Source organism: Ooceraea biroi, chromosome 11, assembly GCF_003672135.1.
Source record: "Ooceraea biroi isolate clonal line C1 chromosome 11, Obir_v5.4, whole genome shotgun sequence".
Lineage (NCBI taxonomy): Eukaryota > Metazoa > Arthropoda > Insecta > Hymenoptera > Formicidae > Ooceraea > Ooceraea biroi.
Genome location: NC_039516.1, coordinates 4351998 through 4379589, shown reverse-complemented (window position 1 = coordinate 4379589; position 27592 = coordinate 4351998). Strand labels below are relative to the sequence as shown.

At 41.4% G+C, this 27592-nt stretch overlaps 2 protein-coding genes across 2 annotated transcripts in view; one reads left to right on the top strand and one right to left on the bottom strand.

Moving 5' to 3' along the window:
- LOC105282956 (BTB/POZ domain-containing protein 7) overlaps positions 1 to 27592 on the top strand; it is a 51925-nt gene that overhangs the window by 19708 nt on the left and 4625 nt on the right. The gene's annotated exons all lie outside the window — the stretch shown is intronic.
- On the bottom strand, positions 166 to 25911 carry LOC105282962 (apolipophorins). The gene is made up of 26 exons (XM_020032845.2): positions 25739 to 25911; positions 19405 to 19431; positions 19023 to 19204; positions 18313 to 18495; positions 13645 to 18213; positions 13045 to 13554; positions 12568 to 12748; positions 12162 to 12378; positions 10747 to 11039; positions 8712 to 8906; positions 8348 to 8574; positions 7430 to 7925; positions 7062 to 7246; positions 6743 to 6963; positions 5949 to 6522; positions 5622 to 5869; positions 5239 to 5482; positions 4528 to 4764; positions 3471 to 3610; positions 2834 to 2988; positions 2305 to 2488; positions 2061 to 2199; positions 1792 to 1980; positions 1160 to 1405; positions 752 to 961; positions 166 to 552 (listed from the first exon to the last, which is right to left on the bottom strand). Exons 1-26 carry the CDS (start codon positions 25806 to 25808, stop codon positions 523 to 525), a joined length of 10152 nt encoding a protein of 3383 aa, XP_019888404.1. The 5' UTR covers positions 25809 to 25911; the 3' UTR covers positions 166 to 522.

Sequence of the window (27592 nt, the reverse complement as noted above, 5' to 3'; positions counted from 1 at the left end):
CAGAAAATGACACAGTTATGGATTTTGTAGAGATAGCGATAAATTCTTTTTCTTCAAAGCGCAATAGATATACGCGAAGTGTTAAGTAAGCGTAAAAATGGTGTCGCAATCTTTATCTGACACGAAAGAAAAATTTCTTAGTGGAGGCCATTGAGAAATCCCCAGTTACGCATATGTGTTCAACGTTTATTTCTCTCTATAAAAGATCGCTGGTTGTACATCGATAAATAGTACACCAATTTAGTCTTACGTTTGCATTACAATTTGTATACATATGTTTACGTTATGTCTAAAAAAAGATAAAAATGAAGGGATTCGTGGCGAGAGAGACAATTAGAATCTGACATCTGACCTTTTTCTCACTGTACTCGGCGGCTGTGATCGACGTACTGCGAATGATGCAACTGTATAATATCATTTATCACCTATATCAAAAGTTTTTTGCGATATTATAACAAAGTAACAAATACATTACATCTAAATTAATTAGTAATAGTAGTGTGGCGCAGTACTGTGGCTTCTTTAACCCTTTACTCCTCCCTTCACTTGCCTCTGCAACATGAAACGGACAAAAAACATTATTTTCTGCAATCATTTAGGTAAATAAAGTACGTTTATCGGGTAACGTTAAATCTTACGAGAGATTTACGCACTTTGATCAACTTATCAATGCAATACTTGCATTCATAAACATTGATATTTCTTACTAAACTATAGCATCTTTCGTGGTTTTCAAAATGTGGAGACTTACCGCGAGTGGTTCCTTTTCTCTGCGTCCTACGATCTTGCAACGAGCTTGAGCAAGGAGTCTGTCAGATCTCTGCTTGCATACGCAATCCTTCTCGATCTCGACATTCATGAGACCCTCGACGATCCTCCTGGCGGTGACCTGTGCGAATTGTCTCTTCTGATTCGGTTTAGCGTCCACCAAATTGTTGGAACTGAACGCCGCTCCGCCGGACTGCAATGTTACATAATACAATGATAATGTAACAACACAAACGTTTTCTTTATCGCTCGTTCATTACGATGATAATGCAAGAATGTAATGCGCTTATTTGATCGTATCATGCATTTCTTTTTAAGGCTCTAGGCTGTCTTTATTTTGAAACAAATGTTATTTGATTGATATTCTTCCTTTTCTCTTGATGATACTTACCAACAAGGCGAAGTCAGCACACACATCGGAGGTGGGAAGGACCATATTGTTTCTGAGCTCGGTGTTTCCGCCCAGCGGTTTCTTCTTGTTGTCGGCAAATGTATACGCGCTGTGGCTATCGTAACCAACGATGTTCTTCTGAGGTTTATCAGAAACTTGAATCTCGCCGGGGTAGTACACGTGATAGTAAGTCAATCCTAATTGTTCATACACCATTCGTGCCAATAGGATTCGTAATTGTTGTAGCTGAAATACCGAAAGAAGTTTTTGTTAGCTTGTGCAATGAACAATCCTATAACGTTGAAAATTAGCGTAACTTATTATAATATAAAATAATGTAATAATATAATAACACAAAACGTATAGAAAAACAATATTTGAAAATACTTTTTGTGGAATTTGCTTGCATTTTAATGCATCTCTGTCCAGAATTGCAGCTTGACAGAGAAAAGCGATTGAATTACTAAGTTTAAACTGATATCAGCGAAAATAAAAAAAAGTCCGTAAGAATTATAATGTGCGTGACGTTGTATCATGGACTTTAAGTGATAAAACCGCGAGGGGAACGATAATAGGTCATTGAATGTAACCCGAGAGCTTGGAATGCTGATAGAGAATAAACGAGAGCTTACCGATATGGGGAGCGGGCTCTTCTCGCACGGGGTAGCGATGACTCCGACGACAGCCTTGACCGCGCCAGGTCTGTACGGATAGTTGATAGCTTCCTGATAGGCATCGGTCAATTTGAAAGTACCGAGTTCTATGTTCATCCTTTGCTCAAGGTATTCGATCTTCTTCTCATTGGTACCTTTCTTGGCCTCCTGCGAGAAATTTGAGATTAGCAAGAAACTCGAATTTGATGTTTGTTATATTGATGTTTCACATCGCAACCATGAACTACCTCGAGAGTCACAATCGGCTTCGGCTGCTCGAATTTCATGTTCTTCACGTCGCCCTCGATATTGATATTGCCGCCGGAAGTGTAGTGTTGCGGCCACTTCATATGATCGCCATAACCGATCAGGCCGATGTGAACATCCCTGTTAATTAAGATGAAATAAAATAAGCGAGGCTCATCATGCGATGTTCTCCGTACATTCTTACGACATTTTTAGCAGAAGAGCGCGACTGGGTTTTGTACGTACGTTATGCCCTGCTGTTTCAGTTCTTCTCTCAGGTCAGTCATCAATGTCGGTATCAGGTCTTTGAAAACTTTCTCGTTCTGGGCGGCTTGTTCGATCACCACCACAATGTCGGCTTGGTTGTTCGGGGTCTTCACGCTGAAGCCGTCACCGACAGAGATCGTCTCCGCACCAACTTTGCAATTTGCTGAAACATTATACACGATACCGTCAGATTTGTTCTTCAAAAACAAAGATCGGGCTGGCTATCGTTTAAAACTTATCTCTAGAAAATTTTCTCTAGATTTACAATTTTAAAAGAGCAATTTAAATTTATTTAAAAAGAGATATTAGAAAGAGCAATCCATTAATATAAATAAGCGTTTAGAAGGATTTGTTAATATCAATATCATGCTTTTGTGAGAGGAGCTACATAAATCTTCTTCTGGTAGAGAATTGCTTTTCTTGTATTAATGCTGTATTAATGTCGCACTCAAGAAGATGTGCTCCCGTGATATACTCTATAGTGGTATAAGTCAACAATTTAACTTACTGCAAGTGGCTGGGATGCTTATTCCGGAAACACGCTTATAATAGCAAGCGGCGTAGTAGGTGGTGGCGAGCAAGCAAGCTCCTTGCGGGTTTCCGTTGGCAGCGACGTCGCAAGCTGCTCGGTAATCAGTCGGATTAACATAGCTGAAGCACTTTCTAAAACATCACGGAGAAATAGCTTTTCCAAGTTGCCTCTAAGTTGACGATAAAGTGGTTGCGACGATTACATTATTTCGGTGATATTTGCGGAATTCCGCTTTAAATGTGTAGGCTGTGTATGACGTCGACTATCATGTCGACAGATTTCAACTTCTAACAAAATACGATGTATCTTATTATGATAGTAAATTTTACATTATTTATCGATATTGAATTATTTATAATGAAAAAATATATCAATATAATGAAAAAATTACATTATTTATCAATATCGAATTTATTCTAACATTCTAGACATTTATAGATGGTCAATTACAAATCTATATTAATAAATCCTGATAGTGTCCATTCGCGTTTCCTGTCGAAAAGATTTTCATTCACGGAAAATGTATTAAAATCTTCAAAAACACACAACAATTGCCTGCACAATACGAAACTTCGTTGTAAAATGCATCTTTTTAACGGTGTTATGTACTCACTTCAACGTGGATTTCTCGCCGGTGAAGTAGTCAGTGCAGGTTGGATTACGCTGGTGCGTCTTGTGATCGATTGCGTTTACAGCCGCGCAATCGGGCTTCAGTTTGTACCCGTTGGCAAATTCAGCCTCGCTCTCGGTAATCTGTTTCAATTGTGAGAAAGGCGCTTTAGAGATCACTGCAAACACTGTGAAACTCTACCGTCTTACTATTACCGTGACGTAAGAAGTTTTTGTAACAACCTAGCTGGCTCGTACTATATCTTATTGTTAGAAGTAGCACATCCAATTTTATTTTAAGACTTGAAAGAGTAGAAGAGGAAATTTTACGAACCGGGATATATACGATACCTATCTTTTCATTAAGAAAAGAAAATATAAAACCACGTTGCTCGTTCTACTACCGGCTTAGAAATATCCGTCTCTCAATAAAAGAATACTACTGATCCATTTGAACATTTTGTGATACTTTTGGAAAATATTCATCCAGGGAAAATGTATCTAAATTTTCAAAAACACAAATAATATTTTATGCAGAAAATAATATTCCACATAAAAATGTGTCTGTTAACTGAAGATTAAGCAATTTGTTTCAATAGAAGCGAAACTATAAAACACATTTTATAATTTTGAAAAATTAATATCTCATAAAATTGAAGCGCAATACCGGAAAAATAAAGGCTAAGGTTTCGACCCCGTACATGCAAATTATGTTAAATATTTATAACATGCCTCTAAATTCTTAATTCATTTTTCGGTATATTCATCAGTAAACTAATAATCTCGACGTTTTTAGTAATAACATAATGCCAAAATATATTTCATTTATTTTTGATGTTTCTTGTTAAAACATAATTTGCAAAGAAATGATATCTTTTACGGTTAATTTTAATGTAAATTAATACGTAAAAGTTTTTGTCAGGCAGAAATTTTTTCTAAAAATTACCGCATATTTATCTACTAAATATTATATAATAGGTGTAATGCTATCGGCTTTCCGGTCGCCTGGCAGTCTGCGCGCGGAAAACTATTCATTTTATAATAGAACAAGCTGCGCTCACCTTTCCAGATGGTAACATGTAATCGTCGTAGTGCTCGTTGTTGCCGTCGCCGAGGAGACCACGTAATTTTCCATGATAAAAGCCGGACACGCGGACCGTGCAGAGCATAGGTGTTTTGTAACTGCATGTGACGTGCACGCCATAGTCGGACTTGATGTGCGCGGTCGGGTCGATGAGGAACGCATGCACGTTCTTCGTGCTGGCTGGGAATTCGGCCGGCTTGTTATTCACCAGGATCTGCAAAGAGTTTGCAGAACTACTCAAAAAAGGGAGAAAAGGTGAAAGAGCGCGCGAAAGCGGAAAAACGGATGGACTCCCGCGTGATTTCACGTGTCCGCGCAGGGGATGGATGGGTAGCGATAATTTTTATTCCTCCCTCGCGCGGTCCGTTTATGAGAGAAACGACGCGGGGATAATAGAGTTCGGCTTGTCAGCAAAGTTTGGAGCCCCTCGGTAAACTTACAGAGTTACAGTTCAATACGGGATTGCATTATAAGGGCCTTACGCGGAATACCGTATGAGCGCGCGTTCTCCTCCTCCCCATCTTCCCTCCCTTCTCTCTTTCTCTCTCTGCCCCTTTCCCTCTCTTTGTCTTCCTCCCTGTCTTCCCTTCACGTTTATCCCATTCTGAATTCACGTCACACATTTACCAAAGTAACTCGCAGCGCTGCTATAGGAAATTGGTTAAAGAGATAAGAGAAATGAACTTACATTGCCATTGTTCTTCAGCGTGATGCTCTCTTTGGGCTCCGTAACGGTCACGCTAATCAGGGTGCCTTTGTTGAAGTTCGCGACGACGGAGAAATTGCCATCTTGCATGTCTTGGGCCAAAATGTACGTGCAGTCGCCAACCATGCCAAAGTGATTACCGTCAAAAGTGAAGAAGTGTCCTCCATCGACGACAATGCCGACCTTGCTGAAGGGAGCCACGATGTCGGAAGGCAGCAACGTGGGCCTGTTCGGAAGAACAAAATTAATGAACAATGAAAATCGCGTAGCGTTTAATCTCGATACGCAGCATAAAATCATAAATCACCTCGATAAATCGCGATACAAGATGGAAAGTTAAGCGAAGCGAGAAAAGTTTGAAATACCTGTAGGTGTAGTAAAGATCCGCGAGCGTTGGAAGCTCGTTATTCTGTAGCAGATTGATGAGAGATATCTGGGGCATGCTGATTCCTGGTAATTTCGCCAATGTTCCGAGCTCGAAGGGTAGATGAATGTCCATTACGCTTTCCATCAGACTGTCCAAGGTGCCGCTGGACTCCAGAAGTTTGATGATAGACGCGATAGCATCGAGTGCATCATGGTAGATCTTCTTGATTTCGTTGTTGTCATCGACCTGCGAGACAAACACACGGCGTTAGTACGTAATCAATCGTTATTCGGAAACGCGAGATACGATCGTAGTGTAAACCTACTTTCTCGTGCTTGATATATTTTATGATGTACTCGTAAACGTCGCTGAAGAGCTGCTGCAGCTCCTGGGTTGGCAGCATGACCTTTACGGAGTTGCTGAGCTCTTCGATGGAGGCCAGTACACCCTCCGGAATTCGGAAGTTCGTGATCTCGTGGTATTGCTCCTTCAGGTACTCGTAGATCGGCAGCGCCTTCGCCTGATTGATCAGTAGTTCGACGAATTCCTCGACATCCTTCCTGATCTGCGCGGCACCCTTGAATACGATCTTTGCGATGTCCTGGGCAATCTCCGAAGCCATGACCGCTATTTCCTTCAGCTCCTTCTGGTGCTCATTAATCACATCCAACAACACCTTGAAATAGGCAATGGCGACTTTGGCGAGATTATCGAGGATCTTGATAGCTACGTGGGCTATTTTCTCGTAAGATTCCTTCAGTTGGGGAGAGATTGCATTCCACGCTTCCCGGATCTTGGGGATTATCTCGTTGTATTCTTTCTGAAGTTCGTTCAATTGCTTGGTTATCTGTACCAGGATGTCCTGTACGGCGGTGATGAAAGCTCCGAAATGTTTGTCTCTGAAAGGATAAGGATGTTATGCATGCGATGTAATGTAATTTCGGATTACAAACTTCAATTTTAATCTATAGATGTCTGCACATACATGCATTGTTATCGATTTCCTCTAATTCGACTCGATACTTAATTTAACTCTGCTAACTAATTATGATTAAACCGTTTGGCAAATTTATAATTCTTCGATTAATTTAAGTATCGATATAATTATTAAATTCTTACAAAGTGGCCTGTATGTCCTTGATGGTTTGATCTGTCTGGAACTCTTCCTTCAGCTTCTTTAATTCACCCTCGTAATAATCCATGAGTGGCTTAATGTTTGGTTGAGCCTTCTTTAAATGCTCCACAAGATCTTTCAACTCCGTTTCTACCTCATTGCCAATGTCGACGGATGCCTCCTTGAGCTGTTTCATGTACTCGTTGTTTCGGTTTCGATAAAACTCCTAAATTATTATTATGTTAATAAAATCAATTAGTCATCAATAAAGCCCACAAAATGACATCATACATATCGCAATCCCGTGATAACAATGTTACTTACGATTGTGTGCATGATATTATCCTTGTTGTAACCAAAGTCAGGTTTCAAGAACTTTTCTTCGTCAAGATGGATCAAAACGTGGAACAAGTTATTCTTCGTTCCATCCTTCAAGGCATTGGCGTGAATCTCGGCCAGTTGTCCAAGCACGACACGTCCGTTAACGATCAATTTCGTATTGGGATTACCTGAGGAATGTCGAGAAATTAATCCGTATGAATTTATCACATGAAACGCAAACGTCGAATCACATTTGCAAATGCGATCAAGCACATATCTTAACGACCTCTCAAATATATAATATATAAACGCGATTCAGCGACATGTCGCGAACGCAGAAAACATTCGAAACAATTCCACGTGTAACTTACCTGTTCTGTATTCCTGGTATTTGAAGTTGTTCCAGTCGTGCAACTCCGAAACGATCACGAGAGGCTGATTGTCCAAGATCGCTACATCAGCTTCAAGCTTCTGCAGATTCTTCTGCAACTCCATTTTCGCGGTGACACGGATGAGATCCTTATTGGGCGACGTTACGAGAAGGTATCCTTCCGTGGGGTTTACAGAAAACAGGATTCCCACGTTCTTCGGTTTCTTATGTTGGTCCATGTACGACAGCATGCTACCGAAACCAAGTTCCTTCTTCGAGTACACTAAATGCGATTTCAAGTCGACTTTGAGCTGCTGTCCCTGGCTGTTCACTTCAATCACGCTAGTGATATTGTGGCCATGATTATCGATGTCCTGCTTCTTCACCTTTGCCGTCACGCTGATTTTCTGCACTCTCTTCGCGAACAAGTCGATGTCCACGTTTGCGTCCAGCAGGTTTTCACCGCCGTAATGGATTTTACTGCTCACTCCCATGTTCTGGTGATAGAAACGTGCAATGTGAAACAAAAAGCAATCGCGTAAAGTAGTTTATTCAACAGTCAGCGCAGAATCTCGAAAATGCAATAAAGACATAAAAATGAGTTTATGCAGGTAAATCGACGAGATATTGCATCATCCTTTTTTATATTTTATTGAGAGTCTCTCGACGAAACTTAATATTTCCACTAGATTGCGAGAAAATCGAACGGCGAAGCCTTCGTTGAGTTGCTCTTGTTCTTCCAGTTTTATTTCAAAACTTTGATCTTATTCGAGCGGATATTGGGAGCAAACGCGAGAATGCTTTTTTAGTTTAAATTTTCTTCCTATCGAACGACGTGATTCTGTGCCGTATATATCTATGTAATACAGATTTAGAACTCTTTTTTCGAAGGAAGAAATTATATATTCAAGTAATGTACCTTCGGCTGAGATGGATATATGAATTTGACCTCTCCATTAAAGGAACCGCTCTGCTTTTGAATATTAACGTCTCCGGTAGCAACCAGGCCAGTCTTCTCGGATGGTTTGTTCTTCCTGTCCAAGTAAACGAACGCATCGATTTTGAATGCTCCGGTTTGCTTCGTTTTCGGCAAGTCGAATGTGCTGATAGCGACCAATTCGCGATTGGGCAGGGTCAAAATGACAGCTACGGAAAGACGTAACAAGTGATTTTACCAATTCTATCTCAATCAACTTTAATATTAAAATGTACTTATGTAAGGACGATCGTCATTTTTCCATTAACAATTAAAAATTATTAGTAAGGAAGCGAAATATTCTTACCGCTTTCCTTAGGATGAACGTAGAATCGGTAGATGTACTCAGACTTATCCTTCGATGAGTGCAAATACAAGTTGGCGGAGTGATCCAGTTTATTCTCCCTATATTCGGTATTCGTTTTTAATCCAAATTCAGCTGGCACGTTGAATTTCTTTAAGTCTACTTCCACGGTTATCTGATGGTTCAGATAAGTCTTTTCTGTAAGACAAATAAAAATATTAATCATACAAAAACAAAGATCTTGTAAGAAATGAAGGATATTTGAAAGAAGAAAACGATAGGAAAGAAAAAGTCTCTGATAATATCTCGTCATAGTTCTTATGTCACGACGCCTTTCATACATTATGTCTCTTGTCTTTCGATATTATCTATTCTGAAGTGACTAATGAAGCTGGCAATGATACGCGACATAAATTATAGATTGCATTATAGATTGCAAAATCATTACCGGAATATTGAATAATTGAAGTGTCAGGCAAATGGGGCCGTAACAGCAGGGTAAAATCAATAATTATTATAAAATCATGAGACGATGAAAGAGCATTCATTTGGTCATCATCGGGAGAATCGTGCGAAAGTCGTGAACTATTAACGCCATCATTGGAAAGTCGTTAGGCCGTTCCATTTACGTAAGGGTATCGGGTAACGTCGCTTGACCTTAATCGTGAGAATTTTATTTCCGCGAGCTCTCTCCGGGCCTCTCGATAGCGGCTCCAGCCGTCAAATTGATCCTGAGGGAGAGAACGGAGAGAAAAAAAAGAGGGTGACCGGAGGGGTAAACTTTATCACGCTACACGTCATCGCAGCGTTAGAAAGGATTAAGACGCGTATACGTCAGCACGGGCACACGCCCTTGCGGCGGCGTGACGTCATTCCGCACCGGCGCAACTTATTTTTTCCCTGTATCGCCTTGCACGTATACACGACTCTCCACCACCGGCCCACCCCCGACGGTCACGCCTGTCTCCCCGCATCGACGTCGCGATCTCCGCGACGCGATCTCGACCGTTCGTCGACTCTCCCATAAGGGAAGAGAAGGGCGAAAAAAAAAACAGAACGTTGCGGTACCGGGAGGGTAACGTGAGGGCGGCCTGTATCGCGTCGCCGCGTGAGGATGCAATTCGGGGGGTGGGATCTATTAATAACTGAGGCGAGGCACGAATTAGGTGCGGATCACGCGAGAATAGAACGCTATCGACCGGGATCCGGTAGGTCCGCGTACCACGCGGGGGGTGGGTCTTTCTCTCTCCTCGTGCGAGACCACGTACGTACGCGCGTACGCGGGTGGTTGCGGCGTATTGCGCATTCATGCGAAATACACACTTAGGACGATACACGCTGGACGGGACGACGATACGATCGTTCCGTAAGGTCCACGAGTTCTTCTAATTATTCAGAACGGTTGGACCTACGCGTGCGCTGTCGAAAACATGATGCGATAAGGATGATTTCCTGAGAGACGAGCGTTATGACGTTTCCTCTTCGTAACTCTACACAACCCCGTGGAGATCAGTTACAGTTTTCGCAGATAGTGGATTTCCTCTTTCCTCTCTCTTTACGCTTTTACGAATTTCGACCCGTCGTCTTATAATAAAGAGCCAGGACGCGTATTTCCGGTAACAAAGCACCGTCTTTTATTTGGGTGGATCGTTTTCCTCGTTACGATGTATTACGTCGTATCCGAAATACCATTTTCGTTTTATCAAAACTAACGAGTACGTTAACGCACGAAGTTGCTTCATCTCGCTAACTATAAATCTACCATAACTTTTATCCCGAGTCATCCTTTTCAATGTTAAACGGCCACGCCAGAAGCCTGGCGAATAAAAGAATATTCCACAGCGCGAATCAGACAATCCGGATACAAATTACGAAGTGACGAGATATTTGTTTGAAGTCGCAGAAACGTAAAGTCAATCCCGTTTGACGAGGTGCTGTTGGGGTAATCTTACGCGGGGTTGTTCCCTCTGCGATAATTACGAGTATCTTCGTAAGGGACGGCCATCAATTCTACTGATAACGCTGAAATTCGACTTACTGTCCGTGTCGTATCTCGACTGCAATTTAACGTGAGCACAGTCCTTGCTCTGCTCACAGTAGCTGTTGAAAACGAGAATCTCCTTGTTCGAGAGCTTGAGCTCGCCCACGATAGCCGCCGGATCGAACTTGGCGTTCAGGACGATTGCCACGCCGACTTCGCCGTCCTTCTCGCGAGTCAATTGCTGACGAGTGTACTGGAAGGAGGAGCTTCTCGTGTTCTCGCCTATCTTGAGGTTGCCGTTACCCTCGACGGTGATTTTGCCGGCCTCGTCGTGCTTCTTGTAGCTCGTGCTGCGAATAAATCGCGATCTTATCTCAAACGTGTCTTTTTTCTTCTTTTTCTAATGTATCATTGCTCTTTATCTCGTTAAATAATAATATGAACTCGTTGAAGTTCTTTGAACTTTTCTTGCGTAATACTTTTATTTTCAGGGTTGCATTATCTCAAAATATCTAAAAAAGCTGCTGCTATTGTTAGTGTTTTACTGTTGCTATTACATGTTGTAAAACGTCGAGCAAGGGTAACTACGCGAACAATGATACATTAATGTCATGTTAGATGAGAAGCTTAAGATAGTCTTTTATGATCGTTTATGATATTTATGATGTCCCTCATTTTCGAATCGACGAAATCGCTCAATTTTCCAGTACGTTTCGATCGAATCGCGATCTCGATGGGAATAAAAAGAGGATTCGCAGTTGAAATGTATTCTCGGAAACCGTTTGAATTAATTTTAGCGAGTGAATCGATGGAATTACACCGATGGCGAGGTGAAAGGGAGCGAATAGAGAAGGCTTCCGCCGTATCTCTGATCTTCTTCGAAAATGACCTCGTGCCCTTTCGTTAATTGCAGGAGGACATCTCTTTAGTCTTTGTTTTGTTGCCGAGTGGGCGATCGATTTTTTACTTCTTTTATGTACGCGCACCAGAGGTGTATCCACATCGCCGTTGAAAAACATCGCGTTGCATTACGATGGCAATATCGACCTTAACGGAAGCAGCGGAACGTACAAGATCGCTAACGGCAGTGAAGAATGTCAAAAGCAAACTGTGGATCCCTTCTGCTCCAACTTCAGCTTTATTCTTGCGAGTAAATTGTTTCTCGTCCAAGTAATCTCAGCGTATCGTTGAAGCTGAGAAGCTAGCGTCTGAAATTCTTCGATCTGTGAACAACTCGAACTTTGAACTCAAGCTGTTTTTATTTTTGCCAACGAAATTAGAGTAATCAAAGGTTACCCGATTCGTTTGATCGTGAATTTATCAAAGCATCCGAATTTGAAACTCCCACGCTTGGGACAATTCGTTCAAACCCTTTTACCTAAGCTTGAAAACTTAAGGATACCGCGTATCATGGGATCGTTACACGACGAACTTGCCGTATTATCAGTTTTATGATGCAAACATGCGAGTACCTTCCAGTCACGATGTTTTTGCCGTCGCTGGTGACGGTGATCGTTATCTTCCTGCCGCTCTTGACAGCGGGCTGGTTAGCGATTTCGGCGTGAATTTTACGATGCTTGAGTTTGTCGCTGTCCAAATTGACGTTGATGAGGAAATTGTCGAGACTCTCGAGATCGACGTGCGCATCGGCCACGGCGAAGCCGTATGGTGTCTCGACCTTCCATTCACCTGAAAATAGTGGCACAAATTTGTTAAAGTACGTATGTCGTTCAAAGGAACGAGCGGAGAAACAATTTTGCTTTTTCCATCAAAACGTACGTTAATACGATACGCTATACATCTAAATTCGTTAGGAGGAAGACAAGAAATGGACAATTTGGAAAAAAGGATATTTCGTTGAAATTCGTTTAAAGTTACCCGTGTATTCGTGGTCGCCAAGCTGCTCGAATTTGGAGAGCAATTCGGTCTTTCCTTTCGGGCATGTGAGAATTATGTGGATCATAGGGGAAACGTTGCCGTCGCGAATTTCGCTCTTGGCTGTGTACTTTTTATCGTCGGCGGTGATAGCCATATCGGTCTTCCTCGCATGTCCTTCTCTCTACAAAAATAAATACGGAGAAGATTAGGAACGTGTAATAGATAGCCAGCGCGTGATCCTACGGCAATTTTGGATTATATCGAACATTATGAACTTTAGCTTTTTTTAAACAGTGCATTATGATTGTAAATAACACAATATTTTAACTGACAGATACAAATATTATAGATAATTACTATTCAAGTGATATCTATTATAATTAAAATGTCCAGGTATATTTCCATAGGATTCGATTGACGAACGTTCGATTGTATCGGCAAGGTGCGAAAGAATAATTAATGATGTAAAAATCTTACCACATGCTTGAGATCGAGGTCGATGTGTTGCAATGTCTTGTACGGGGTGGTAGCCTTGGCCTTTAGTTCAACGTGCGAGAGCTCGCGGTCAAACGTCAGAGGATCAACCGAGAGAGTCATTTCTTTCTGATCGTACTTGACACTTGTCTTATAAATAATTTTCGCTTTGTCCTCGCTAGGTTCGTACTTGAAACTATCCTCATAGGTGATAGGCGGCAGCTTGAGGATCGACAACATGAGTTTTATGTCACACTCGTGAGCATGTTCCCAATCATTAATGCCAGTGTTTTTGAGTGCTCCCTCGATCTTGATCGATTTATCGTCGTTGTAAGTGAGCGTCGTGTATCCCTCCAGATCAATGGTACCGCCCGTCTCGTGTTGGCGCAGCCATTTGTGCTTGTAGTCGAGTTTGACGTTACGCAATTTCTCGGACGGTAATATCAGCTCCGTGTTGCCGTTCAAAGTGCAGGGCTTGTTGGCGTGATTGCCGGGTACGTAATTTGAGGAACTCTGCGAACAATAACGTGGATTTACACATCCAATTGAGACGCACGATATATCCGAGACCAACAGAGATATCTGAAAAATTGTTTCACCTACCTTCAATTGCAAATCCTTGCCCAAGGAGGAAGCAACGTCGCACGACTTTTCGCCGCTGTCGAGCTCGCTATGCTTATAACGCAGATTGTATGGTCGTGGCATGTATGATCCCGTCAGATCCAGAACAATTTCGACGAGATGCTTGTGACCATCAGTACCGAGCAAATTCTTCAGTTGAAGGCCGATTTGCATGTTATCACCATTGACATTGACGTAATTCAATTGACAGTTACTCTGGAACGTGGAGTCTTTGAAGTTGACGTTGTTGGCATCGACGATGTAAGAGATTTTACGCGCTGGCCCGCCCTTGGATTCGTGTATCGCCATGTCGCTGTTCATGTGGACGTCGTACTTGTCGTTTTTCTTGGCGGAGTTGCGCTTGAGCTTGTAGACCACGTAATGACCATCCGGCAGAGTGATGTCCATATCCAGGAGCAAATCGCCCTCGTGGAATGTGCCGACAAGACTGCCCTTGCCGTTCACTTCCATCTTGTGATTCATCACTTCGATCACATTCTTTGAGTCGATAGCATTTTTCTGTATATCGCTCACGGTGGACAGTTTGATACGCTTGCTTGGATCTTTCTCCGCGTCGAAAAGCAGTTCGACGCTACCGACGTGTTGCGTACCGGTCACTGTCAAATCACCGGTACCCTTGATCTTCCGGTGGATCTTTAGCAAGTCAATCTCGAGCTGAGCGTTAGCCTTGTCGTTTTGCATCGACAACTGTCCTACCATGTTCAGATAGTTCTTCATATTCAAATTCAAATTACCCTGCGGTTTGCCATTTTGTTGTTGCATTTTCAGTAGGAAATCAATGTACTTGATGTCGTTTACGGTAACGAAGGCTCGAGACTGAATGCTTGCCGGACGTTCATCCTTTAGATTGCCGAAGACCTTGACCTTCTTGCCGTTCAGGTTCATATCACCGTCCAACTCGAAGTTCACGTTCTTATCGCGGTTGAATGTGATCGTCACTTCAGCATCATACTTGCCTCCTGGTGTTAACTCAAGCTTGTTCTTGTATTTGCTCTTGTATGGAGTGATCGTGGTGCGTTTGGACTCCAATTTGATGCCGTTCTGCAGGAGCTCAGCCTCGAACTCAACCTCATAATCGTTCTTCTTGCTCGGGTCCCGCTTGAAATTTAGTTCTGAACCGAACTTGAACTTGTCGTAAGCAATCTCAATCTCGCCTTCGGCGGAAACGGGCGTGAACTTGCCGCCGATGTCTAGTTTCAGTTTTAGAGCGGGATACGAGATCTTGTTGGACGCGCCCAAAATTAAGTTTCCTTGATCCGCAATAACGTGTTGCTTGAGAGTGAAGCGGTTCATTTCAGACTTTAGATCCTGGCCGTGAACGAAGACCAAATTATTGTTCCATTCGTGCTTGTCCTTGTGATATTCCCATTGAAGATCGAAGCCGATGTTAGGATCCCTCGACGGTAACGCCGACACGCCAAGCGTGTAGTGGTGTTCACCCAATTTCTTTCCTTGCAGCTTCAGTGTGACGGACTCTTCGCCGTAATTCATCTTCATGTCCAAGGCGGCTGCGTTCTTGGCGGATTGGATGTAACCGTTGAGGCCGACCAACGTTTGTCCACTCGCAACCAAGGCCACATTATCGAATACGTACTTCTTGCCGCCATCCTGATCGATCATCTCTACCTCGCCTTGCACATTGTATTGCTGACCACCAGATTTGGATGTCTTCACTCCGGTCTTGGAACTTGCCAGCTTCTCAATGTGCTCTGGTACCTTGTATTCCAAGATAGGTTTATATTTTGGACCATTAGCCAAGAGGCCGGCTCGCGCAAAGTACTCTTGGTTGTCGTTCTTGACTGTAACTGTGAGCGTGTGTTCCTGAGGGTTGCATTTGATCATCGCTTCGACGGAAGCTTTCTTGATGGGCGAATCGAAAGCCAGTTTGGCGTACTTGTTCGGTTCCGCTTCAACTTTGCCAGTCAGAGACACGCGTCTGTTAGTTTTGCTGTTGGGTGTATCAAGCAAAATCTCGAATGACCGAGATTTGGGCGATTTGTTGTCATATTGAATTACGAGATGAGCGCTGGAAAAATCAGTATTCTCCCAGTCAATATTAAATTTAGCCGGTCCGTTCAGAGGGAAGAGTGCTCTCTTTTGCATCGACTCGATGTTGTCGTAAGGGAACTCTATCTCACCACAAACGGTTATGCCCAACAGAGAGGAGAACTGCTCGAAGCAATCTTTGTAGATCTTACCCTTGCTAAACTTGGGAGCCTTGTATACGTCACCTTTCGGTCCAGAACTCATAAGAACCTCGCTGCTTAGCATGATAATCTTCTCCTTCTTTTTCGGCGCGCTAACTTTCACGTCGATACCTTGGCCATTCAATAACTTCAAAGTGAAGTCGGTCGCCTGGTCGATGTGCAGTGTGCCAACAACTTTCATGCCGGATTCTACATCAAATCCTTTGACAACCATGCTGTTATCGATTTCGATGGAAGCGCTGGGTTCAACACCAATGTGCACCTCAGCGTTCTCCGGATTCTTTAAGATAGCCGGAATATCTAGCTTGCCATACAGTTTCGTGTGAACCACGCCACTACCGATGGCGGTGAGGGCCAACTCCATACCGAGATTCGTCGGATATACTAGTTCTGCGTCTATGAACTGCATGTGATTGTGTATATTGTAGTCGAATTTCTTTGCCTTGTTAAAGCCTACTTCGATCTTCTCGAAGATTTTGTCGATTATGTGTTTTGGCGTCAATTGCGCGGGGTTTCCGTCGTAGGTCAGGAAGCCCATTTCAACGCCGAACATCTTCACGGACAGATCCAGATCGAGTTGTTGGTCTACTTCATTGTTCCTCAGTTTGACACCTTTGGCGAATCTATCAAGCTCTCCCTGTTTAACTTCACGTTTGCCACGCAGTTTGTTGACTTTTTGATGGATATATTCCTTGATGTCCTTCGCTGCATCCACGCCCTTGTCTACCAGTTCGTCCGCTTCATACTGTGTGAAACGACCCTTGGGTCCAAAATAGTGCTCGATCAATCTATCAAGATTCTCGATGCGTGTATCCAGTTCCAAGAAATTGAAAGAGCGTCCGAATAATTCAGTGGTCAAATTCAGACTCACGGAACGCGGCACGAAGTTGTTCTGGCTGTAAATAACATTGCTCTCTACGGCGGAGCCGATTCCGAGACCACCCACGTTGTACGACAATTCATTGTTGAAGGAGAATTTGCGGAAGTCCTCTGGGAATGGGGTACGCGGTTTGATCAAACCGAATTGCCTCTTCGCCTCGGCCTTGTTTGGGTCAGCAGAAGCCCGAAGGTTACGCAAGTGGCTTTGTACGAAAGAACCGACCTGGTTGACCGTTTCCTTGTCCAACATATCTTTAACAGCGCTGGCGCCGTGCGGGCAGGGGCAGGCGACCAGGGACAAGTAAATCTTAATCCTGATTTCGCTATCCTCGTCGCGATCGCTCATAACCTTCATCAGGATGTTCTTCCATTTCATGGAGCAGCGAGTAGGCAGAGTCTCGATGGCGGCTACTCGAACTCGATTGCGCACATTCTTGTCCTCTACAATGCCGGCCAGTTTCTGTAACGTCGGCTCATCAAGGAACCGGGTGTTGCCCAGAGTCTTCAAGGCCGTGACAATCAGATTCTCTTGTTCCCTAGTCTTCGCCTTGCCATTGCCGACCTTCTCGCGGATCTTTTGAATGGCCTGTTTGACTTCCTGCACGTTCTCGCAGGTATGCTGCTCACAGTACTTGCCAATTATGTGACCAACGCCGAGATAGCCGAGACGTGGTAGATTCGGCTGATCGAGAAGAGTCGTGATGGCAGTCACCGATGGCAGGTTCACGTGATTGACGAGCATGAAATTCGCGTAGGACGTGAGAGCTTGATCGCCAACGAGTTCATTGCTCTTGATCAAATCGGCAATCGCTTCTGCGGCTTCGCCGCTTGCGGCATGGGATAAAGCATCCAGATAGAGCTTCTTGTCGTGGGCCTTATCGAAGCCGCTACCGGTTGCAATCATCTGATAGATTGCAAGAATGTCATTCTTGCTGCTTCGACACAATACGCTGACGAGGTGGGAGAACTTCTTCGCCGCCTTCTCCTGTACGGTATCGTGTTCCTCGGCGCTCGCCTTTACGGCTGCGATAATGTCATCAGGCGACGATTTGATGACAGGATGCGGCGCTTCAAAGATAAGGGATTTCGGCAGGGAAACGGGAGCGGCTGGTTTGTCACCGCTGTCGGATTTAAGCGTTAACGTGGTCTGTACAATCGTTTTGGCGCTGAGGTCTCCGTTGCTCCAGGGTCTCAATTTGTAGGTCTCGACCGAGGTAGCCTTATTCAAAATGCCGCGTTTGAAGCGTTGCTCGATTTTCTGATGCGCACCCAGTATTGGCGCGGATTGGATATCGGATTTGAGATCGTAGATCGCGGATACGGGTCCCTCGTTGATGGTCTCACGATGGGAGCAGCGATTCAAGTTCCTGTCTTTCCTGATAGTCAGCGTCTCACCCTCTTTGTTGAAAGAGAAGTCAGTCGGGCAACTACCAAACACGTCAATCTGAAAATTCGACATGTGCGTTACACCAACTCTTCCAGGATGAACTAGAATGAACGGAAATGATTATTGGAAAACAGTGATCAAGATTACGAGGCATACCTCGTTATAAGTTGTAGAGCCAGAGTCCTGGATGACAGCCGATTGGAAGAGAGACGCCACGGCTCTCTTGATATTGAGGGATGCTTGCGAATCACCAGGTTCGGCGCAAACCTCTGTGTCAATATGGCCATCGTGGTAGTTGAATTGCAATGCATGCTTTTCAACATCTGGCAGCGAGATTGGCTAAAAAAATGACAAACTCGCATCATTATGTATTTCATAATGTAAAATAATATCCGTTGCACGTGACACAAAAAGATCACGGTATTTTTCACGCAATTTAGATTGAAATGGAAAATATTCATTATAAGAGTGCCATTAACGCGTTCACCGTACATATATGGTCCATACTTTATATCTTTCTGGAAAAAGAAAAATTGCCGCAATGAACGTGTTAAATATTTGCACGTAACTGAAAATTTTATATATATTTCGCTGACATACGAATGTGCATAATTTACGCGAGCTCACATATATCAGTTTCAAACGAGAAACGGCTTTAATTAGAAGTGTTTATCATGGGGGTTTATTTAGCGGGGTTGAATTAAAAATGTGACTCGTACGGAAAAACCACACACGCCTCCACGTATTTTACATTTTCATTCTCTAATTATTTTTATTTTCTTCCATTACGTGTTCATTTTTTTATAACGTTTGCGGCGCGTATATTTTAGGAATGCGTGGTATGCAAGAGGATATAAAATACTTACGGCTCCATTGATCTGCACGCCCTTCAATCGGATTTGCCGAATGCAGTCAGGCTTTACTGTCAATTCAACGGTACCTTTTAGTTTCAAAGTAGCATCACCCTGAGCGTCGGGAACCGACGTTACAGACGTTCCTTCTAAATCGTATACGTATGTGTGTCCTTCCTGATAGGCGCCCCCTTGCACTATAAAATAAATCATACGAGGAAATATATAAACATTCAATCATCGCAAAACAATCTGATTTATAGTGAAATTTGATTAATGAAAAAGAGAGTATATCCTGATCTTATTTTTAATGAAGTTCTTTAAGAACTATTTTATTTGAGAACGACAAATAAGAAATTCTCTTCATGATGTGAATTTTACACGGAAATATACTCACTTCCATGGCAGCCGACAGTACATTTATCTGTAACAAAAAGAAAAAAACAGATATTAATTGTTGTGAAAAATTTGAAAAATTATCAATTTCTAGTATCAATCAAATTAAACAAGAACTGGTAAAAATAAAAAATATTGAAAATATGAATTAATTTCTCCTCTTCGAAATAGCAACGTGATGACATGCGCGAGTAAGAAATGTATTTTGCAGAAATATTATAAGAACAGAAGTAACAAAGGCAAAACATGTAGAAAATATATGTTATGGAACATTATCCATAGTTTCGTTGCTTATAAAAAAAGTAACTAATACATTCTATTCTCTTATTATGTAACTCTCCAGAATTTCAATTTTCAGCACCGCGGATAATTCGTTGGTTCGAAGAAGCGGCGACGTGGTTATAATCTATTATGCTCGATGTAGATTATTTCGAGAAAAAAATATATTTATGCATTAAGTGAACTCGACGCTAGGGTCGAGCGATAATGTGCTCTTAATCATGACTTTCTTGACCCTTGACCATGGAACTACCATTTTTGCCTGATGGAATATACCGGCACCAACAAATCTGTGATTTAATGGTGCTACTACAATAGTTTCACCCTTTAACATTTAAACCGATTCGAAACGAAACTGAAGTAACTTTTTTGAACGTGAACTATAAAAGGGAAGTGCCAATCAATTACACACAAGCAGTAACTGCAAGCAGTAGTAATTTGACATTTGCATTACGCTCTCTTTCGCTTACCAGAATTGTAAATTTGTGCGAGTTTTAAATTATACAAAAGAATGTCATGCATATGTCATATACCGCGTTTGATTTTATATATTTCGAAGACTTCACATTTTTCATAAGTTATAAAATATTTAAATTGTTGAAAATGTTTATTAAATATGGAATATCGCTTTGAACGAAATCGAATGCTTCGCAACAGGCTTTTATCTCTGATCATAATTTCATTTTATCTCGCTTACGTCTGGAAAAAGCGATTGCAGAATTCGTATCGAAAAAAATCAAAGACAAAACTCATAGACGAGTAAACATGTAGAAAACACGATCGCAGATAAATATAATCGCGCAGTCAGTGCGTCGAAAATCTTACTTTTTTCATATTTCAGGATGTTGATATGATTTTTCTAAATAAGATAAGTTGTTAATTTACAACCGATTGGCACTTTATTGGCGATATAATTATCGTATCAGTTTATTTTTGACGTAAGAAACCGCTTAATGCGTCAATAATACGAGCGGATCTCACTAACTTGTAACGGAAGTTTAACATCTGTAAATAGCTGTTACGAAAATATCGGCGATAATTCTATCGCATAAAATCTCTCTTCTCTTTTGCAATATGTTTTTTTAAAACTATTTAATAGCCACTTTCTTTACGAGTATTTACATGTTGCCGTACGCATGAAAACTACGACTACGAATATAAACCACGTTTAAACGACAAATTATGTTACACAATGTTATATCGAGATCAATCGAAACGAAAAACAAGTAAACTGCACTTTGCACTGAGATGGATTGCACAATTATTTGCTCAACTCGAAGAAATCAAATATAATCAATTGCATTACTCTCTTACCTCGATAAAAATGATCTTCTCTTTGAAAGAAAAGTGCATGAATAATAGAAAATAAAATTAAAGCGATGTAGAAATCGTGCAAGTGTTATAAAATATATGTGACGATTAGCGCTTTTTCTTTGTTAAAACGATTAGATGAGTTTCAGTGGGAGCAATTCAATCTAGCTGTCGCAATTTGTATTCAACTGAAAACGTACATGAAGAGTCACTGCTAAGAATCTTCTATTGTTATCACTTAGAAAGAAATTGCTAGATACCTTTTCGTTGTCGAATGAATCGACAAACTTGTCTATTTGCACCAGGGAAGACGTGGGTAATGTGAAAGGGACAGTGAACGAGACTATACGGTATTGTACTTTAAACGATGACGACAACGAGGAAAAGGAGAGAGAGGGTAAATAATAGAGGGACCGAATAAACGGAGAGAAAAAGAGATAGATGAGGTGTAACAGGAGAAAGGGGAAACGTTGCTTCAGCGGGGACAAAGGGATAACAAAAGGATAAAGAATGACGCGTGCGAAAGGTGGAGAAAGAGGAGTAAAAGGAGGAAGAGAAAGCGCTGATGGTGGTAGTGGTTGAGGGTGACAGAGTGGGTGTCTCGAGAATAGACCGAAAGAGGAGCGAATCTCTGTTCGGTGAAGGTGTACATTGTTTCTCTCCACAATGATACTGCGAACCCCCAACGATCAATTTCCTTTCCCCTAATCGCCGTCACCTTGACAGCAATCTATGGGTTCGTCGAAATATTCTCGCGACGATCTCCCGGCATTATTACTGGACCTACTGCACCGACCGAAATTTCACGTCTCTTCCGGCGAAACGTGCGACAAAGTAATTCCTTTGAGCTTGCATTAGCGCCTTTATTTCTCTCGATTGCTTCCTATTTTCTGCAACTGTCCTATATAGAGGCTGGTTATCCGTCGGACTCTTTGATCAATCTCGAGCCAATCTCCCCCCAGTGGCAATCGCGATGTTCATGGTATAGTTTTCTAGGTACGACTGATCAAATTGAACAAATTGATCAAATCAAACAGAAATTCCTAGATTTCAAATAGGGACAGGTAACATCCCGTGCAGAAAATTGTTAGGGCCTAATATGAAAGTAAAGGCCCCTATAAGGAATAAATAGGGATGTCCTAAAAAGGGATGCCCTATCATTGCCACATCGTGGCCCGATTAGATATTATATTTTTTATTATTTCCTTATAAGGTCCCGAAAAAATATTTGTTACATACCATTCTAGGGCCATATTAATATTGAGGAAAATTAATCGGGTCCTACTTAGGACCCTATAAATTTGTTTACACGGGATGATTTTATATTTTGCTCAAATTCGTGTCTTACTTTCTCTTTCTTTCTCTCTCCCTCTCATTAGTAAAATTTTAATTGGATAATTGGCTATTAAAATATACTCGAATTGAGAAAACAGAAAGAAGATAGTATTCACTTAAATTTCTGAAGAAATTACGAAGTTAAGAAGGAATTAAATTAAGTTAAAATCCAAAATATAGATCCAGATAATTTTGAAACTGTAATTCGTCGATTAAATTTGATTGTGTTCTTTGGATATCGGTTTTATCTGTTGTCGATCATAACAATGCAGAGAACAACAAAACAAAATGAAATTTACAAGTTTAGCGTCTCGCGGCGATCTAACAATTGCAACTGTAATTTCTCGCGTTGCTCGTCTCCCGACGTGCGCGATTAGGGATGCTGCGATCTCGGTTGTATTAGTTAAACGTGTGGCATTATGCAAATCCATAGCAAACGACAAAGCATCCACTCTTTCGCGTTTAATGCCGAGGGGCGCTGTATCTTTCTCGCATTATTTCATGTCGCGCATTTAAACGTCGCTCTCTCTTTCTGCTCGGTAATCCTTCGTTTTTCGCTCCGTATTTTTAACCCGGCAATATATCGCGCCTCTATTTCCCACACACAAACACGCCATTGTAATTATTTATCACGGAATTTAATACACCCTCAATAGCCATTGAGCGACTCGATACGGTGCGGGAGATGTTACGCGTTTAAAGAGAGATTCATGTGAAAATGTCCATCTCTCTCGCCTTGCCCCCCCCCCCCCCACAACCCCTCTCTCTCTCTCTTTTTCTCTCTCATTGTCTCTATTTTCCGGAGACACGACGGCTCGTCGTAGTTGAGACAAACGTATCGCCAATAGAGTACGACGATTGAAATCGGACTCCATTCCGATGCTATTCCGCACGAGCGAGTCACGGCCGAACGATGAAACCTGGACTGTTTGTGCTTCCTTTTTAGGTATTTTAAAACGCATCGGTGAAAGAACGTTTGTTACGGCGCAACAGCCAGATCGGATCTATTTTACTGGGATGTAGGGACGTCGGATCAATTTACCAAATGTCCGGTCAAACACGGGGGACCTGTAATCGTTTCAATGATACGGACCTCGTTCCAAGCACCGATACGCTATACGCGAACTCTTTGACCACTATTCGTTACTTCTAGAACGTGCGATAGAATTCCGCGTTCGCGACACGCAGCACCGCGCTCTTACACGAGACATATTAATTGCTTTTCTGTTTATTTCTTTGGAATATAGTTACATGCACGTCGCAAACGTTTCTGTCCTTTGGATTCCTTACTGTGTGTCTACTTTCGTCACTCTTATCCGCGAAAGAATAAGCAAAAATACATATATAAATAAATGCATAAATTAAGTTTTGCGTTACGTTATTCTATGAAAAGAATTCGTTGAAATCAAATATTGTTACGTTTCAGAAAAATTAAAGATTCATGAAATTATAATATTATTAATGCGCTTTTACGTACAAATATTGAAAAGATTTAACCGCTAACAATTAAAGCCATTCAATACGGCACGCACAATTATGGCGTGTAACTATAACGACATATATTATTACATGTTAATGTACCTGATTATTCTCGATTAGCTTGAACAATGTGTGTACCAATCAAAAGAAAAACTGTAAAAACACGCGATAAAGCATACGTCATTATCAATACAACACTGTGAGGGATTTCCCGTATCATTTCAGGAGCAAGAACATAAAATCGACTGTTATAAATACGGAAAAAACAATCTTTTATCGCCAGCTCGCTGCCAAATGGGGCAATAATATTTGCGATCATTCAACAACTGACGCGAATTTACTCGCGCGCGCAGTGTTCACCTCCGAAATACAGTTGCAAATCGATGCATGTGTTAATTTGCGCCCTGCTTTTGTTAAAGCGAGAGCCTTTAAAGAGACTACTATTATATCTGTTTGCAACTGGTGCTGCAATTTTGCGGAAAAACTGAAAAACCAATTTTCTCTACGTCAATGCATATGCACGTGCGGAGTTGTGACTTCGATTAATCAAGCGCCAGAATAAAACGTATAATGTAACGTGGAATGGAAAATAACGAGCCGACAGTGCCATGGCTGTATCAATGAATGAGCAGCCGTTACAGGGACAAAGGCGACGGAAGGAGCAAAGGGCTCGTACAGAAAATCGATATTTTCTTCTCTCTATTTATCTCTCCTCGGAGGGGAGATTAAGATGAATCTCACGTGGTTCGTGTCAGAGATAAATTTTCGTAAATCGCGACGGCATTACGGCATTGAGAAGAAAAAGGAAAAAAATCGTCGAGATATTTCTCGGTCATCGCGTTAATGCAACGATGGTGGATCAAGTTGCGCCAAGATCGCCCGGCATCCTGCCGCTTATACGAAAATATCACCAATTTCGACATCCATTCGCGACGATAATCTCTATCTCTGACACGACGAATAACCTTATGATATTCAAACCTGACCGCGCTGAGCGCGTTGACCCTTTCTATCAACTCGTGCATTAATCTTTAATTTGATAGAAAAATTAAAACTCATCAAAGTCATCCGGTCTTTTCGAAAGGTCCACGACAACGTTGCTGAAATCTTGCCGTTCGAGAATTTGCAGGAGAAGAGCGCGAGATTGTAAGTATATATCGGGAACCTAATAAATAATCTTTTATCAAATTTATTTATCAGCTTGATTTTACTTCATCTCGACGGTTTATATTGATTTTAGCTGATTTGATTTTAATATCCGAAGAAAATTCAGGCATGAACCGTATAAAATAACAATTATAAAGTAACATATGCGTATATGTAAAGTAGATATTATCAACTTTATATTACATATCAGTGCAATTAACATATTCATAATAACATATATGATAACTTATTTTACTTGATCTCTAATTATAATTAAATATTAAATGTATTATCTTGGAAAACAGTAGGTATTTTTTGAAAATTAAAACAGTTACTTTAAATAGTCGCACTCGTTAGAAAAATAGGAAAATACTTTTGATTCTGCTTTTCGATATGATCAGTTACTCTAACTTATTTTTTTCTATGAAAATGTGAAAATTATGATACCAAAGCTGGAAACTTTATTTTTCATTGATCACAGAGATCTTAATAGGTATATTAAAAATATAAGATATGATACTTTCCCATATACTTAATTAGATTTCATACAAGTTTCTGAAGTAAATTATCTCAGCAAAATCGTTCAAGAAAATTAAGTGGCAGCCGCTTTGGTCTCGCAATTCTTACACTTTTCTAATTATCGCAGGACAGTGAAGGGAGGCGAACAGCGTTCACGTGCAACGTCGTTCAACCTCCCCCGGGGGTACAGTACTGTACTAATACAAGTACAGAATACTTTACGAGGAAAGAAATGAGCAACTGGGGTGCGTTTTCCCTTTACTTACTTGGCGAAGCGTCGACCGCCAGGAAGAGCAGGAGACAGCTGGCGAATACGGCCGCCCTCGTGTGCCCCATGGCTTCCTCTTTCCGCGGGTACCGCGAACTATTTGACACTACTCTCGCACGATCAGCGGTGACACGATCGCCAGCCACGGGCGAACACGACAAAAGCGTCCTCGCTTTTCTTCGTGCGTGCTTTTATGCTCTCATCGCTCCCCACCCGCACTTAAAATCTTTCAGTATGCACATCGGTCCGTTTATACACATGACATACACGTTTGCGGCCGGGACCCCGTGTCGTCGTCGCAGCGATACGTAGGAGATAAAGAGACTCGCTCTTTTGCTCTCTCTTTCTCTCCCTCTTTCTTCTATCTCTCTCTCTTTCTTCCGCTGGACCACTCGAATAACAGGCAATCGTGACGGTGAAAGTGAGTTATCAAAATTTTTCTTCGTTATCTAACTGGTAAATATACGCGCCCGTTTCCAAAACGGACGTTCGAATGGACCCGTACAAGTACCACCCCCTAAAGGATACGCTCCCTATCGCGAAGAGGCTGCAGCCGTTTCCCGCCATTATCGCGACCATATCGCGCGCTGCATGCACGAATGTATCACCAAGATTCGATCGACGGAAGATCGGCAACAGTCATTACCCGTGTAGAAAAATTAATAGGGTCTTAAAAAGTCCCGATTAATTTCCTCAATATTAATATGGCCCTAAAATGGCATGTAATTAATATTTTTCGGGACCTTATAAGGGACAAATATTTTTTCGGGACCTTATAAGGAAATAATAAAAAATATTGTTTTAATCATCTGTCCTATCGGGCTACGATGTGGCAATGATAGGGCATCCCTTTTTAGGACATCCCTATTTATTCCTTATAAGGACCTTTACTTTCTTATTAGGCCCTAACAATTTTCTGCACGAGTACTAATTTTGATAAAGCTAATTTTCTTTTTCCAGAAAAAAGAATTTTATGTTTCTCTTCGAATCGTCCGTATAAAGGATCAGCTTTCCACTGGAATTATAGCATTTATCATGGGAACATGGGTGCTGGAAAACATATGCCGGTGGAAACACGAAGTTTGGAGTATAAGTGGATATGGATACCACAGATGCAAAGCATGTGTGAGACACACGTGTGAGACACGTGTACCTTTAACTGATAATATAAATAGGGATACACAAACTCGGTCTTTTAAATATAATCTTTTTATACATGTCAAGTTCTATGTAACTTTTCGTGGATTTCGTGTATAAAGGATTATTAGTTTCTTTGTAGAGTCTTCCACGTTATCTCTTATCACATCGGTATATTTTCATAGTATTATATATGTCCTCTCTATCTCTCATTTTATCCATTAATACTAAATTGCCACTTCCATAATGGGATCATCATCATGTTCCTCATGATAGAGATAGGAATTTCCACGTGTCTCAATTTTTATTTATATTAATTTTTTCTCTTTTCCTTTAAACAATTAATTAAAGAAGCAATTATAAATTATAAATACTCAATGCTTATTTGTTTTATATGATTTATTTTCAAATATATGATTTAGTTTCATGAAAGGGCTAATTTTATGTGCTGTTTTGTCAACGAAAAAGACATATTCATGTTTAATCAAAAGTTGTTCAGTTACCTGTGCATATTTCTCAACAGTGATATTATTATGCAATTTTACGTTCTTTAATACTGTACATATGATCAATCATGATAAATAAATTCAGAAAAAGACAAATTTTTGCAATAAATAAATGTGAAAAGGAATGAGCGGTTTTTGAGCGTATAGTTGTTAACTACACGAGTTCTTAGTTGCTCTTAGATGATACTTGTGTCGGTTTGTTAATAAAT